The sequence below is a fragment of the Cyrtonyx montezumae genome, unplaced genomic scaffold, assembly GCF_038088225.1.
Source record: "Cyrtonyx montezumae isolate F1298 unplaced genomic scaffold, pur_monq_1.0 scaffold_3, whole genome shotgun sequence".
Taxonomy (NCBI): Eukaryota; Metazoa; Chordata; class Aves; order Galliformes; family Odontophoridae; genus Cyrtonyx; species Cyrtonyx montezumae.
Window position 1 is genome coordinate 46,934,709 of NW_027072034.1, and position 13,545 is coordinate 46,948,253.

The 13,545-nt window shown below is 36.7% G+C and overlaps 1 protein-coding gene across 2 annotated transcripts in view; it reads left to right on the plus strand.

Moving 5' to 3' along the window:
- MBTPS2 (membrane bound transcription factor peptidase, site 2) overlaps nucleotides 1–11,035 on the plus strand; it is a 30,570-nt gene extending 19,535 nt beyond the window's left edge. Inside the window, exons 9-11 of one of the 2 annotated variants that reach the window (XM_065741466.1) lie at nucleotides 1,522–1,717; nucleotides 7,428–7,503; nucleotides 8,708–11,035. In XM_065741466.1, coding sequence (XP_065597538.1) covers nucleotides 1,522–1,717; nucleotides 7,428–7,503; nucleotides 8,708–8,930 — 495 coding nt within the window. In that variant the 3' untranslated portion in view covers nucleotides 8,931–11,035. Of the gene's footprint in view, nucleotides 1–1,521; nucleotides 1,718–1,848; nucleotides 3,170–7,427; nucleotides 7,504–8,707 lie in introns of those variants that run through there. The other variant, XM_065741467.1, reaches the window with a different exon arrangement.
- The last annotated feature ends 2,510 nt before the right edge of the window (nucleotides 11,036–13,545 follow it).

Consider the following 13,545-nt stretch of genomic DNA (forward strand, 5'->3'; position numbering starts at 1 on the left):
AACACCAGACTGTCTGTTCTGTTATTTTGCATGAAGTTGTCAGTGCTGCTCGCCAGTTGAAGCTAAAAAACATGCAAGTCAAGATCCTGGAGATGCATTAATTTTTTCAGCTTCAAGGCCTCCATTTAATTCCTTTTTCATCACACTCATTTTCTTTAGCATACAGAAACATCAGAAGTTTCCCAGTAGGGAAATATTTCTTAAAATACGTGATCTATATTGACAGTGATGGAATATTTTTAACAGTTCTGTTTACAAGAAGGAAGAGCAGGAGTTGCAACTTTGTGAACTTTTCTACAGGTGCCAATTTGTTATTGTTCTGACCTGAAGGGATAAATATTTATATCTGCTATATTTACAAATTCTCTGTCTGTAAACTTCCCACTCCAGTGTCCTTTTGTTGTATTTAGCCACTAAGAGTTGAGCATGGACCAGCAGTTCACTTGAAATATGGTAGTGGCTGGTAACACCTTGCAGTAGAGCAGTAGAGTGTTTGATAAATCATTGCCCTGCTGAGCTTTGACACTCTTAACCTCATATCTGGTACTTAGGAACAGCAACAAAATAAAAGCATCCAGAATCCTGTGACTTACAAATGTCTTTAGAATGGCTGTAAGTTTTTATGAAAAAAAAAAAAACAAAAAAAACCCTTAAATAGTATTTTCAGTGCTACAGAGCAGTGCTTGAAAATGTTCTCCTTCCTCCTAATTAGCAAAGAAAAAGCTTGTATTGAGGTTAATGGAGAGTGTCTGACATACGTGCATCTACAAAGCTTTGTAACTGTCATGCTAAGAAGCAAGAAAATCCTCTTTTTTCTTTCCCAAGGCAAACAATAGATGAAGAACTTTCCTTGCTTGTGTTTAAGAACAAAAGGAAAATTACCACGGAGCTTTTGGGGAAAAACAATTTCCTGTTCCTTTCTACTGTTCTCAGTTTGGCCTGTGGGGAGCAAGAAAGATCTGGTCTTTCAGCCTGCGGAGTGAATGAGTATTACATAGGTAGGACCAGAGACATAGCACTGCATCAGGTGCTGTGTTCATCCAGTAAAAAAGATCACTTAGCAACAACTTGGCTTGGGCAGGGTGGTTTGTTGCTTTTCTGAACATAAGGTTTTGTTCAGCCAAATAAGCTTTTAGATCAACGAAGGCTGAAACTTCTTAAACAGGTAAGTCAGCAGGACACTGATGCAGGCTCTGTCCATTAGAAATCCCTGGCTTATGTTCAGATGCCTTGATTTTTGTTGTGCATGTGTGTACCTCTTTAAAAAGTCAGCTTTTGTTTGGGTGCATGTAGATCTTCTTCACCAAAAATGAATGACAGGTTGAATATATCACAGGTAGATGTTCTGCAGGATCTGGAATAAAAACTAAACAATAATCCCTCCGATTCTAGCTCTTTGTGAGCTGGTAACATATCAATGAGACCTTTCCATTGACTGAAGAGGGAATATATATGTTAGTTTTTTTTTTCTGATCTGTTGGAAAGTACCTTAAAATTTGACATTTAAAATGCCTTTTGCAGTATGCCTGTCTGCCAGCACGAAAAGTTATTGAGGCCAGCAAAGTTTGTCGAACTAACGCAGACTGCCAGAAGGACTTTGTTCCAAGCTTTTGTGTGACTCCTTCTTTAGAGAATCAAACAAGGCTAATCAGGGTAAAACATCCACCCCACATGGACATGCTGTTTGTAGGACACCCCATGCACCTTCAGTACACAGGTTTGTATAACTTATTAAAGCAGTCTAACAAAGAAGAGTTCTAATAGGTTTACTTTTCCTGGCTGCTTGAACAAGGTCTTGGAGCACTTGTCAGTTAATTTGTTTAATGCAGAATCCATTTCTTGTTACAGCCAGTGGAGAGACATGGACTTCTCAGGCCTAAAATGAAATGTGCACAATGCAGTGAGTTATGAAGGTAATAGAAAACATATGTGATATGAGATAGTTGTTTATTCAGAAAAGTATGAAAGAGCTATTACTGTAGAAGATCTCGTTTGGTTTAGTTATGGGAACCAGGTACCTGCATTTTGCTAACACATAAACTTCTCAAAATGAAGTATTGTGAAATCTCCAGGGCATCTTGCTCCAACACCTTGCTTGAAACATTAGCATGATTGCCTAAATCACACCCAGTATTTAAGTACCTGTGTCAGATTCCCATGACTACTAAGCCACAAGTAGAATCGCAGCGTAGCTTTGTCCTGATTATTTTTTTAAGTGCCCTAAATTAAATAGCTATAGCAGTTCCTTATTTTAAAAAGGTCTGTGGCTCTCCCTTAGACAGACCTGAATCATTCTGCCAGGTATACAAGGAAAAAATAATTCTGCCATTGGAGCAAGAATGGGAAGAATGAATGGACTGATATACATGCTCACTTTTAATAGCTTGAGTGGCAAGTTGAATATAAGCTTCAGATTCTTAAGTACTTAAAAAAGTATTAAGTGTTTAAAGTACTGTCCTCTCCTTTAAGGAACTTGTCTGTTCCTAACAGCCTCACAGGGAGAGGTTTTGCTTCAGGCATCTTGAAGAACCTCCTTGGAGAGGCAGTGTGCTTTTCTGAATAAATATTAGAATGTGATACAAAAGAGCTTTAGAAACAGTGATGAAATCTGGTTGTGTAAACAGATTAGCGTTCTTGCATAAACATATCTTTAGTTAATCTGCCAGTTTCTATCTTTCTGTGCTGGTATTATTTTGATACTCCTTGAAAAATTAATTGACTTATTTCTCTTTGTATGCACTACACCCTCATTTAAGCACAAAATGTGGTCTTTCGACTTGTTATTTCTGCCCTCTTGCCACTTAGGAAGAAAACCGTTCTTCAGCTGTGTGACACCAAGACACAGTTCTGTATTGGATGACATCTATTCCATATGCAATCATGATTTGTAAGAGTAGCGTTTGATAATTAAGTTCCCTTTCTCAACTCTCTAGCTTAACGATACGCACTCTTAACAATTGATATTGTTCTCTTCCAACATGTTGGAGCAATGGAATTTTAGTCAGTGTTTCCTGTTAAGCAATAATTCTGCAAAACAGTAGAACTTGATAGTTTTTCAGAAATTATTGAATTATTATTGAATTCATCTAGAAAGGTAGTTCTACGTTAAGAAGTTACTGTGTCAAAATAAAACTTACAGTTTCTTTACAGAAATAGAATTTTAAAATGATTTTCTGTATGTTTAGAGTTGCATATCAAATGTGTTGATTTGAAATCTAAGCAATGACTATATTACAAACTTGGAAAAACACCAGAGCTAAAGTCACAGGATCCTCTACTGGGCATCAGATTGTCTGCTGTACCCTTGCAGATTTACTTGCCTTCCAGTGAAACAACATCAAAATATTACAGGCTTATTTTACACATTTTTGGCTTAGGGCCAGCAATTTTTTTGTTGTTTTCATTTTTTTTTTTATTTTTTTTTTAATTTTTAATTCTCCAGATTTGATAATTTCAATATGGTACATTCATTTGGTTTTGGTTTTTTGTTCGTTTGTTCTTGTTCTTTGGTTTTTGTTTGTTTGTTCTGTTTTGTTTTTGGTTCCAAAGGAAAAATAGTTTCTTTCTATGCTGTGCCAATTTTGAAATAGAAAGAAACTATAATGATATTCCTTATTTTTTAATATAAGCTTCTTGCTTGCTGGAAACATTACCTTTTAGAATAATGCTACATTTAGCATACAACCAAATATCAGAGTTGTAGAAATGTGTGCTGTGCCTTTACTTTTTCTAGTAATGCCACTAAAGTTATGTTGGAACAATATTTTAAGATCATAAGTGTATTGTTTTCTGTTTAGGCTTGCATCGCTGCGACAATAGTCCTGATTTATTGAGGAGCTGTAATTATCTCATATTTCCATTTGAAGCCAGCTTCAGCATACACTGTTTTTAAAAATTTATGTCCGTTTTAGCTACTTACAAGAAATAGGCTATATAGATAAATGTTTCATTTTCTCCAAAGTAAAGTATTGTATTAAAAATATTTTTGATAATGTGGATTAACACCTTTATTTAGGTATTGTTTCTAGTATAAAATAACTGTAAACAACCACACTCCTAAACTTGTACTGCAGGAGATTCAGCTGAAACTGGGGAAAAAAAAGGAGTGATTAGGGTGGGCACGTTGATTAATCTTTTTAATCAGCATTCTCTCTGTAAAAAATATCGAATGTAATCTAATTTAAATTTATACTGTTGGTTTAGTTTGTGTGGTATAACTCAAGACTTTCAGACTTTTCTTACAGCAGATGTATTGTACTCTAGTGGTTCTCCTTCTGTTGGACAGATGATGATATGAAAGGTTGAAATGTATGTCCCCTGTCATTACTGCCATTCAGCTTTGCAGTATTTCTTCTTTATTTTGAATGTGTGGGGTTCTTTTATTCCTTCATGTCATTTCTAGGATTGCAAAAGCTTGGCTTCCTTCTCTGGCTGTTGTTGGGTGGGCAAGATCTGGGGACTAACATTTCCATTTGGGATTCACACTGCTTGAGGGAATGTTACTGTATCGGCACTCATCAGAAGAGAGATCAACAAACTGCAAGATTTCCATTATGAAAAGAACATGGAACTAACCTTCAAGATAGCTTCTCCAGTACTGGACCACTCACCTACTTCTGCTTTGTTCAAGCCTACCCAAAAAAGCCACTTTCTAGCTCTGGGTGTTTTTGGAGGCAACAACTGCCATAATCTCTGTCTGGCAGAGCTTGGTTTCACTCTCTTTTAACAATTTTAACCCTTATTGTTAGGGATGATTCTTCTTTGCTTTCTACCCTAATGTGAAGGGCATTGTTTTTATGGACACCGTACAGAAATACCTCATGCTGTAGCGTGTGTTCTTTTTGCCATAAGGAGATTTTAGAAAGATCTTTGATCAAGCATTATTAATACCTTCGATCACTGTCTAAACCCTTATTAAAAGTATGTCCTCTGTACATTCCTCTTGATACCTGCCAACACCACCTAGCATTAGCCAACACAAGAAATTTGAATTCCAGGTTAAATAATCTGAGTATGGAAGGCAGTGGCTGTTCTTGTTCACCCAGCTTTGCTACTGTTCTCTTTCCAGCAGTGCCTTTTGAAGACAAGCCTAGAGAATTTATATCATTTCTATATTTTTTTCTTGTTTCCCTTAAAGGAAAGACTTATCTCTTACCATTAGACTTCATCCACTACACCCCTTACTTCATATTGCAGTGTCTAGAGCTCATTCCAGCAACTACCTGAAGAGTTTCTTAGTGCTTTGGAGAGAGCTTCAGCAGCAAAGTTTGGAGTTCTGATCCATGTCTAGGGACTCTTAGAGACAACAAGCTATTTGTTGTATCAAAGAGGGAAGGAGGTTAGCGAACCATTCTGAATTTAGACACTTTTATGTTCAATTTGATGACACCGTTAGATGTTTGTCAAGAAGCAGTCAGGTTTTGCAAATACAGTATATTGCAGTGTGTCCCTTTTGAAATCTCTGAATATACTGTATTTTGGCTCATGAACAGGAAGCCTGATCAGATGTTCTGATACCAGCCTTCAGCTTAATGAATTGTTTGTCTTGGATATCACTCAACTTGGATGCCTCTGGTTTTCTGAGCTGGATGATATCCAGGATTTTTGTCTGTATATTCTTCACTCATAATCCAACAGACTTGCCTGCTCTCAGATCCTCTAAACTTCAAGACAGATAAAAGACAGAATGTGATTTTTCAAACCATCTTGGTCCAGGTGAGACAGTTTTGGGAAAGTTCTCTGCTTGGTGCCACACCAGAACTGTTCTATTTTGGGATCCCATGCTGTTAAGGTCTCTCCATCCTACTGTACACTTCTTTGCTGTACTCATTAGCCCTTCCAGGTCATCAGAAGAGAAGAGAGCATGTTTATGTGGCTGAGCAGACCAATTCTTTGTCTTGTGTTCCTTTGAAACTATACTTTTCCCTTTGTTCTGGTGTCCTGGAATTGTTTATTGAATCTGAAGAAATTTGGTTTCTCTCTTAGTGAGGATACACTTAGCAACAATAATGGTATGTTCTGTCCTAGCACTGCGTTTTCCAGTGTTCTTAGTCTGTGGTTTTAAAACATCTAAAAGGATAGGTTAAACTGTTCCCTTCCCAGGGGATGCTGTATTAAGAGTGAGATTTGAATTTTTCTGCTCAGAACTGTCATTAATCTGTGCTTTGAGCTCTTTTCTCTGTGGAGACAGCATTTTTTATGGTGATCACTTGACCATATTGGTAGGGAAAATTCAGGCCACTCGTTTGCCTCAACTCTGTGTGCAAAGTCATTCTTTAGGGGCAGAGTAACACTTGAATTTACTGTGGAAGCTCATTCTTAAAATGATTTTCTAATTCTACCATAACTTACCTGAATGTTTTTGGTCTAGGAATAGCTCTGCTGTGCTAGGAGTGGAGCTTTATGGTAGAAAAGGAGTCTCTCTTTCAGCTGTCAAAGAACTAAGACTTTCAAACAGACCCTGAGGCTGATAGACTCAGCTGATTAATCTGAAAGGCCATGTCAAGGATACTTATGAAAAAACCCAGATGAAGCATCCCTGTACTAACAGGGTGCACTCTGGGAGACTTCAAGCTACCTCTGTTTTCTTTGAGGAGAATGTCTCTCATACACGTTTGAAATGCAGTCAGCTGAAAATTCATCTACACCTTTAAAGATGTTACAGGACAAAATGAATGTTTCAAGGTCGTGTTTGATTTTGGCACTACAGTCTTCCAGTTACTTTGTATGAAGGATGCTGAGTGTCACACCCAGGTTTTTATGTTGCACTTAGTTACATCCTGCAACACTTAAGGTGTTATCTGAAGACAGAAGAAGAGCTATTTTATTGTACTGGCTAACTGATGTTAAGAAGTATAACACACCTGTGCATCATTTCTCAGAGTGCTTACTCAGTGACTCTGGAAATTTGCTCCCTGTTTGCTCCCCTTCCTTGCAACATGAGTTGAGCTGCAGAATCTTCTGCAAGAAAAAAATCTGGGGGCCTTGAAAGAAAGAGTCCATATGTGTGGACTGCATATGTTGAAAATTCCTGGTAACTTTAATTTCCTTTTATATATTTTGTTGTCATTATTTGAAAAGGACTTAAATTACACCGTATGGTTTTTATGAGTACAGATGTCCCCCTTGTCTCTGAAAATATGTCTTAGATCTACTTTTACTATAATAATGCTAAATGTATTTTGTGAAGTGACTTTACTATGTTAGTATGTTTAAGAGAGAATTAATGGCTGCACTGTGTCTTCGAAAACCAAAATAAAACAAGCAAAACCATATTTAGATAGGTTATTTATCCTGGGAGAAATGTCATTTCAAATCTAATTGTTCAGCAAAATTATAATCTAGAATTCACAGTGTTAAATTTCTGGAATGGCTTTGATTTATTATTATTTTTTCTGTGTGTGTGTGTCTTTATATTTTCATTTCAGTCAGTCTCAGCAGTTTTGTACCACGACATAACTTTCTAAGCATCGATCTGCCTGTGGTGATAGAGACATTTTGCAAGTATCCTTTGAAGTATGTTTGTTCTTTAAAGACAAGAAGGGAACTGTTTAGAATTTGGTGACCCAGCAAAATTGCAGTTGGATAACATTTTAGACAGGATACTCTGAAATGTTTCTATAGAGTTTTGACACATTTATCCCATCTCTGCACTGATTACTGTCCATGTGCCAAGTCCCAAATGAAATCTTCCTCTTCCTTGATTCCTTGTGCTTAGGAGGATAGTTTTAGTCACTTGTATTTTTTGTTTTTTTTGGGGGGGGGGGTGTTTTATTTATTTAGTTAGTTTTACTATTTCTTGACAGTGATTTTTAGCAGTTCTGACAAGAAAGTCAAAGTAATCCTGAATTTATGGCAGGACATTTGTTATTGCTAGCTTTCCTATGTCAGAGCTTTATTAATACCTTTTGTGAGTCATCACGGTGAACTAAATAATAGAGGGTAGTTGTTCATTTTCATTCTTGTTGATGGTGGTGTTCTTTTATCATCAGCAGAAAACTTGTCCTGTTTGAAAAGCAAGGTGATAGTGCTTGTAAATACGCTTATTAATGAGTGAGATTGTGTATACACATAAATAAAGGCTAATGGGCTTGAATATGGCTAATCGAAGAATACTTAGCCTTAGCAAGGCTTTTACCAACCACAGAAATTATCTACCCTTGCTTCATTCTCACATGCGCTTGCACGCACAGAAATTCACTCAGCTTTTCTGGCTAACAGTTAAGTAGGAGAGAAGCCAGATTTTCAATCATATTTTAGCCATTTACTTGCTCTAGTAAGGGAGTGCTTTGGAAAATATTCTTAATCATTATTTCATACTTAGATCATAGCTCTGTAATACCTTCTTACCTCAGGCATAATGTCAGATCTATAACCTTGCTCCAAAACCACACAAGGCAAGGGGGGGAAGATGGGCAGTATTAAGCATGCTTTTGCCATCTCCTGCTCCTGAGTTGTGAAGAGGACAGATTGTTAAAGCATCCAAACCTAGTGCTTGTTTTTCACCTAAAAACATGAGCCGATAAGGGCACTGCTCTGAGCCATTACGTTATGGTGTAAAACTCACTGTCCTCATGTAATTTCCATGAAACAGAATGGCAACCTAATGTTTCTCCTTGTACACTAGAAATAAAAAATGTGGGTTTTGTTAATTTTGGTTTAACATTTTCTTGGATTTTATTAATGAACCTTAACTGATGTCACTCAGATATCTAATTTCACTGTCAGGAGCACTGGCAGTTATCAATGCTGTACCGTGCTTCGCTTTGGATGGTCAGTGGATATTAAATTCTTTCCTGGAAGCCACGCTGAGCTCCTTGATTGTAGAAAAACAAAACAGAGAGCTTGTTGGCTTTTTAATTTTGCTTGCTGGGAGTACACTTTTGGCTGCCAATGTTGCACTGGGACTTTGGATGGTTACAGCACGATAGGACTTTGGATATTTGTCAGTTCTTATATTACATGGACATAATGAATCCATTGCCTTTTAAAACTTGTTCAGTACCCAGATTTAAATGATTCCCTTAAAATGAAACTGAAAGAACAATCACTAGAGGCTCCTGATGTAACGTAAATCTGTACAGTGTTGTGTCTGTGGTCTTGGGAAGAATATAAGAAAGAAGTAAGAACCTTTTCATGTACTCTTTGAGCACTGAATTTATTTACAAGAAGTTCCATTGTAAAGCTTCACAGGAAAAAAAAACTGATTTATTGATTTACATCTCAGAATAAGGGAATTATTTGGCCTCAAACATTTGTAAAGTGGAAAGAAAAAACACTTAGATCTTATAATTTGAATAATGTAAAAAAAAAAAATAAGGTGTGGGCTCTGATTGTTTCTCAGTCAGCATTATCTTGAGTGTCTGCTTTGCTTTTTAATCTGGTGTTCTATCAAACAGGACTCTCAGAAGCCCTGAAGACTTCATCTCAAAATGGCATAAAACTAGGTAAATGATTACTATGTGTTAATGAGAGAGAGGCCATATGGGTTAAGTATCTTCCCTTTGCAGCTAGACAAAATGACTGGAAGCATGTTGTCCTCAGGAGGCAGATGGGAAGCGCCAGTGTCTGTTGTGAATGAAGTATGTGGGAGGATAACAAAACCCATATCTGTGTTTCTTATGCATTAGGTTGAATATTACTATGCACAGATGAAGATTTTTTAAAGGCAGTATTTGTCAACAGTAGCTCAACAATTACTGAAATTCAGTTTTTCAGTGCTATAGAGTGCTGTGCAAGATTATTGCTAAGTGATGATATTTGTGTCTTTTTACTCAGAAAATAATATTGCATACAGTTAAAAGTGAAATCTGCTGTTTTTATACGTCCATCTTCTGATCCTGTGAATGCTGTATGCCTGGTAACTCACATTTCTCTGTCTTTCAAAAGGTTGCTTTCCTTTGCAGTAATTGAAGCATTGAAGCTGCTCTGGGATCAAAATTGTTTAGAGGAAGAACACGATTCTGAATCTAAGTTATCCTAACATTTGGTTTTGCTTTCTGAAGTTAATATGTGCTATATATTAGTTTTTAAATGGGCAATGGAAGAGCAAACTGTTTTGCTGACTCAAGTATGTCTGATACGCTCTGAAGTCCTTTAAGTCTGTAATGTTTGGTACCACAGTAGGACTGTGCTGATCATCGTGTCCTCCTGTTTTATATAAATCAGATTTATTGGGATGCTTGTCTCAGTACAGTCTGATATTTCAAATAACACTGCTATGGTTTGGAAACCTACATATTTGAAATATGTAAGTTTTGGAAAATAACTTGCAGCTTCTATCCCATATAGTTCTCCCAATAGGATCTTCTACAGCTCAGAGTTCCTTTAATGAGATGGCCTTTCCATTCATGAACTTAAGTGGAAGCTAAGCTAATGGGTTCTGGCCTGCAAGGAATTGTCAAACATTCACCTTTAGCTAACGCAGATTATCTTGATAGGAGAGCTAAAAGGGTAATTTTAACAGCAGGGTTGGGCCCTATTCCTGGTGCTGCTGCATGGATTCGTAACTCTGATATTAACATTTGCCTACTGATGCATTATGGCATTTTTGCAATGTAGCCTTCATGTAAGCTGGGCCTCCTGAGCTCACCTCTATGGGGTGGCAGGCCCATGCCTCTGATTTTCAGTTGTTTCAACCCAAGTAACAGAATCAGTTCTTCAGCCAGTTCATCATGAGTTGGTCCTGCTGGGGACTATCAGAAGTCATGAAGTGCAGGAGAGGAAAACAAAACTATCAGAAGCTGCCAGCTGGTTTCTTCAGGTGCCACCTTGAAAGGCCTAGCTCATTGTCACTTTCAGTAACTTGCAGAAGATTCAGAGTAGCAGTTTCTGATATGCCTTTCTTCCTTCTCTCCATGAACAGCAGTGACACGAACAGCCTGGTTCTTACACAGAGCCTGGCTCTCAAGTGATGCTCTAGAACACTGTTCATTCACCATGCCAGTTTCCACTGTCTCTGTGTCTTGTCCAATTGGCGGTGCACAAAATTAATTTGCACTGTAGTGCAACATAATAAGTCAAGATATTAACTTTTCAAAAAGTTGCAGTGCTGTCTTAATTTTTAGGGGAATAAGAAATGTACCTGTGGTGATTTCAAAAATATTCAGTGATAAACATTTCAAGTTTGATAGTTTATGTATTCATGTTGACTTCAGCTGCTTGGGATGATCTGTTTAGTATAGTAACTCCTCCTGGAGATGGAAGAGGAGCTGTTTTTAAATAATGCATCCATTACATATGCTATATGGAAGCTAGCAGATTGTTCCTGGTTATCTAATGTGCTAACAAAACATGATGTTTTACCATATGAAAAATCCTATTGATTTCACTTTACATGATCACTGAAAACGAAACTTGCACTAAGTAGAATTTCAGTCTCTGTTTGACCTCATTATCAACATGAGGGTAGAGAAGACTTGTTGGTCATGGCTCTACCAAAAGAGGCAAGCTAGTACACTGTAAAGACCCTGGATAACTGCTGTGGTTGAAATAAGAGATGTAGGGGTTTAAAAATAATTCATGGGTCCATTTTTCCATGTACTGAAATTATACTGAACATTTTTGAGGGTTTTGATTTAGGTAGGTGTAGGTACTTCGAATCAAGGTTTTAAGCAAACTAGGATCACTTTGGTGACCCAGCACATACCATAGATTAACTGTGGGAAAAGGTAACAGCTAAGGTGGATCACTCTCTAAAGAAAAAGTTGTTTAGTGGATCCATTTTATTATCCTAGAATCCTATTGTATGGATTACATTCTGGAAAACAAGTGCCATTTTTTACTTACATACAGTTATTGGGATGGTTGGTTTTGTTTTGTTTTGTTTTGACTGTTCTGTTTGTTTAGCAAGGGAGAACTCAAGGGCACCTAATGTTTTGTGTGATGCCTTTTTACTCTGGGTTATTTGCAATGTTTCTTCTATTTATATTTTTATAAAAATTAAAAAGAAATCTTTCTTTAAAATGAAATCTTTCTCATTATATTAGCCTCCCAGAGTAGAACTTATTCTTTAATAAAGTATATATCAATATCGTTATAAGGAGTTATTTTCTCAAGTGTAAAACAGAGCACTCTCACTGTTTGGATGGATACTATTATGTATGTATATACTATTCTTTTTAAATCTGTATCAGATGGAAAAAGTAATGTCAACATTGGGAAGTGTTGTATGTAGCTTTTATTTGAAAATTGTCAGAATTCTATAAATTATCAATTCTATCAATTATTGTTCTGATTTTTTTTTTCCTTTAGGGAGACTTTTTTTATATCAGCAAAGACTTCCATAGCATGGTCTGATAATGTGTGACATGATGACAGGTAACTTCTTAGCATGTAGAATGTTACACACTCATAGCTAGCTTTGGAAATTAAAACCAGCTTGCTTCCTTATAAGTTAAATCAGAGAAACTTTGCTGGGGAAGTTGCAGACAAATTTGCAGATTATTCAGTGCAAAGTTATGAGCCAGAGTGGAAAATCTGTTAACTCACCCTTTGGAATTGCAATGAAACAGCCAACTGTATCAGCAATTACATCTTTTAGTGTTCATTCTGATTTTTTGTCTCTGTGTGTGTATACATAAATATATATTGGTAGTAGATACATATGAAGCCACATTCTGTATTGCTGCTTTTTTAGAGATAACAGAGTTTCCATATTCTGCAGTACAGGTATTTTTCCTTCTCTATATGAATTCCCTGACTTTTTCTGGGTTTTAAAAATTGGAACTGTGTTCTCCTTCCATAACTGTTCTATAGGGTTTTCTTACTAGAAGACATGTGATGGACATAATGTAACCTCAGCTGTTTGCGTTTGGTTCATCTGATGTTCAGGACACATTTCCTGCTTTCTGAGAAGCTTCAGCTATAGACACATTAAACAATGATTTCCAGGGTGGTTAAAAGTGGTTGATTTTAGAATCTATCACTCTCTCACCACTGCTGTTTGTGCCATTCTGAATGATGACTGGTATGAGTGAGGCTGTGCAGAGAATACAGAAGAAATGTTTCAAGGGCAGACCTTCCCATCGCATCAGGGTGTCCCAGGTTTCTTCACTACTTTGCTAAAATATATATTTTTCTTCAGTACAGAGTATCAGCAATTGAAGTTTGCCATTAGTTTGCTACGCATTTTATAGAACGATGTGCTGTACCAAATAGTTTCTTCTAGGTGGTGGTTTGTTCATTTTTTTTTAAATGATTTACTTTTATCCTCTATCTGGAAGGTATGAATTAGTATCTGGATATCATTTGTGACAGATGAAGAACAGCTATAAAGGTTTATGTAGCCTATTCTGTATTTAATTGTTTTAAAAATTTGTAAAAGAAATGTATAGTTATTTGGAAAAGCATTCCATACATTTGCATTCAGATTAATTCCCACAGCTAGACCTGTCTCACTTTGTGAGAAAGGAAGCTAAATCTAACTTGGGTAAGAACTAGTATTAGCAGTTATTTTATACCCTTTTATCCTGAAGTGCATGTAAAACTGCATCCAGATTTATTACCTAGTGTAACTGAGTTACCTGTGGTACATATGCTGTATTA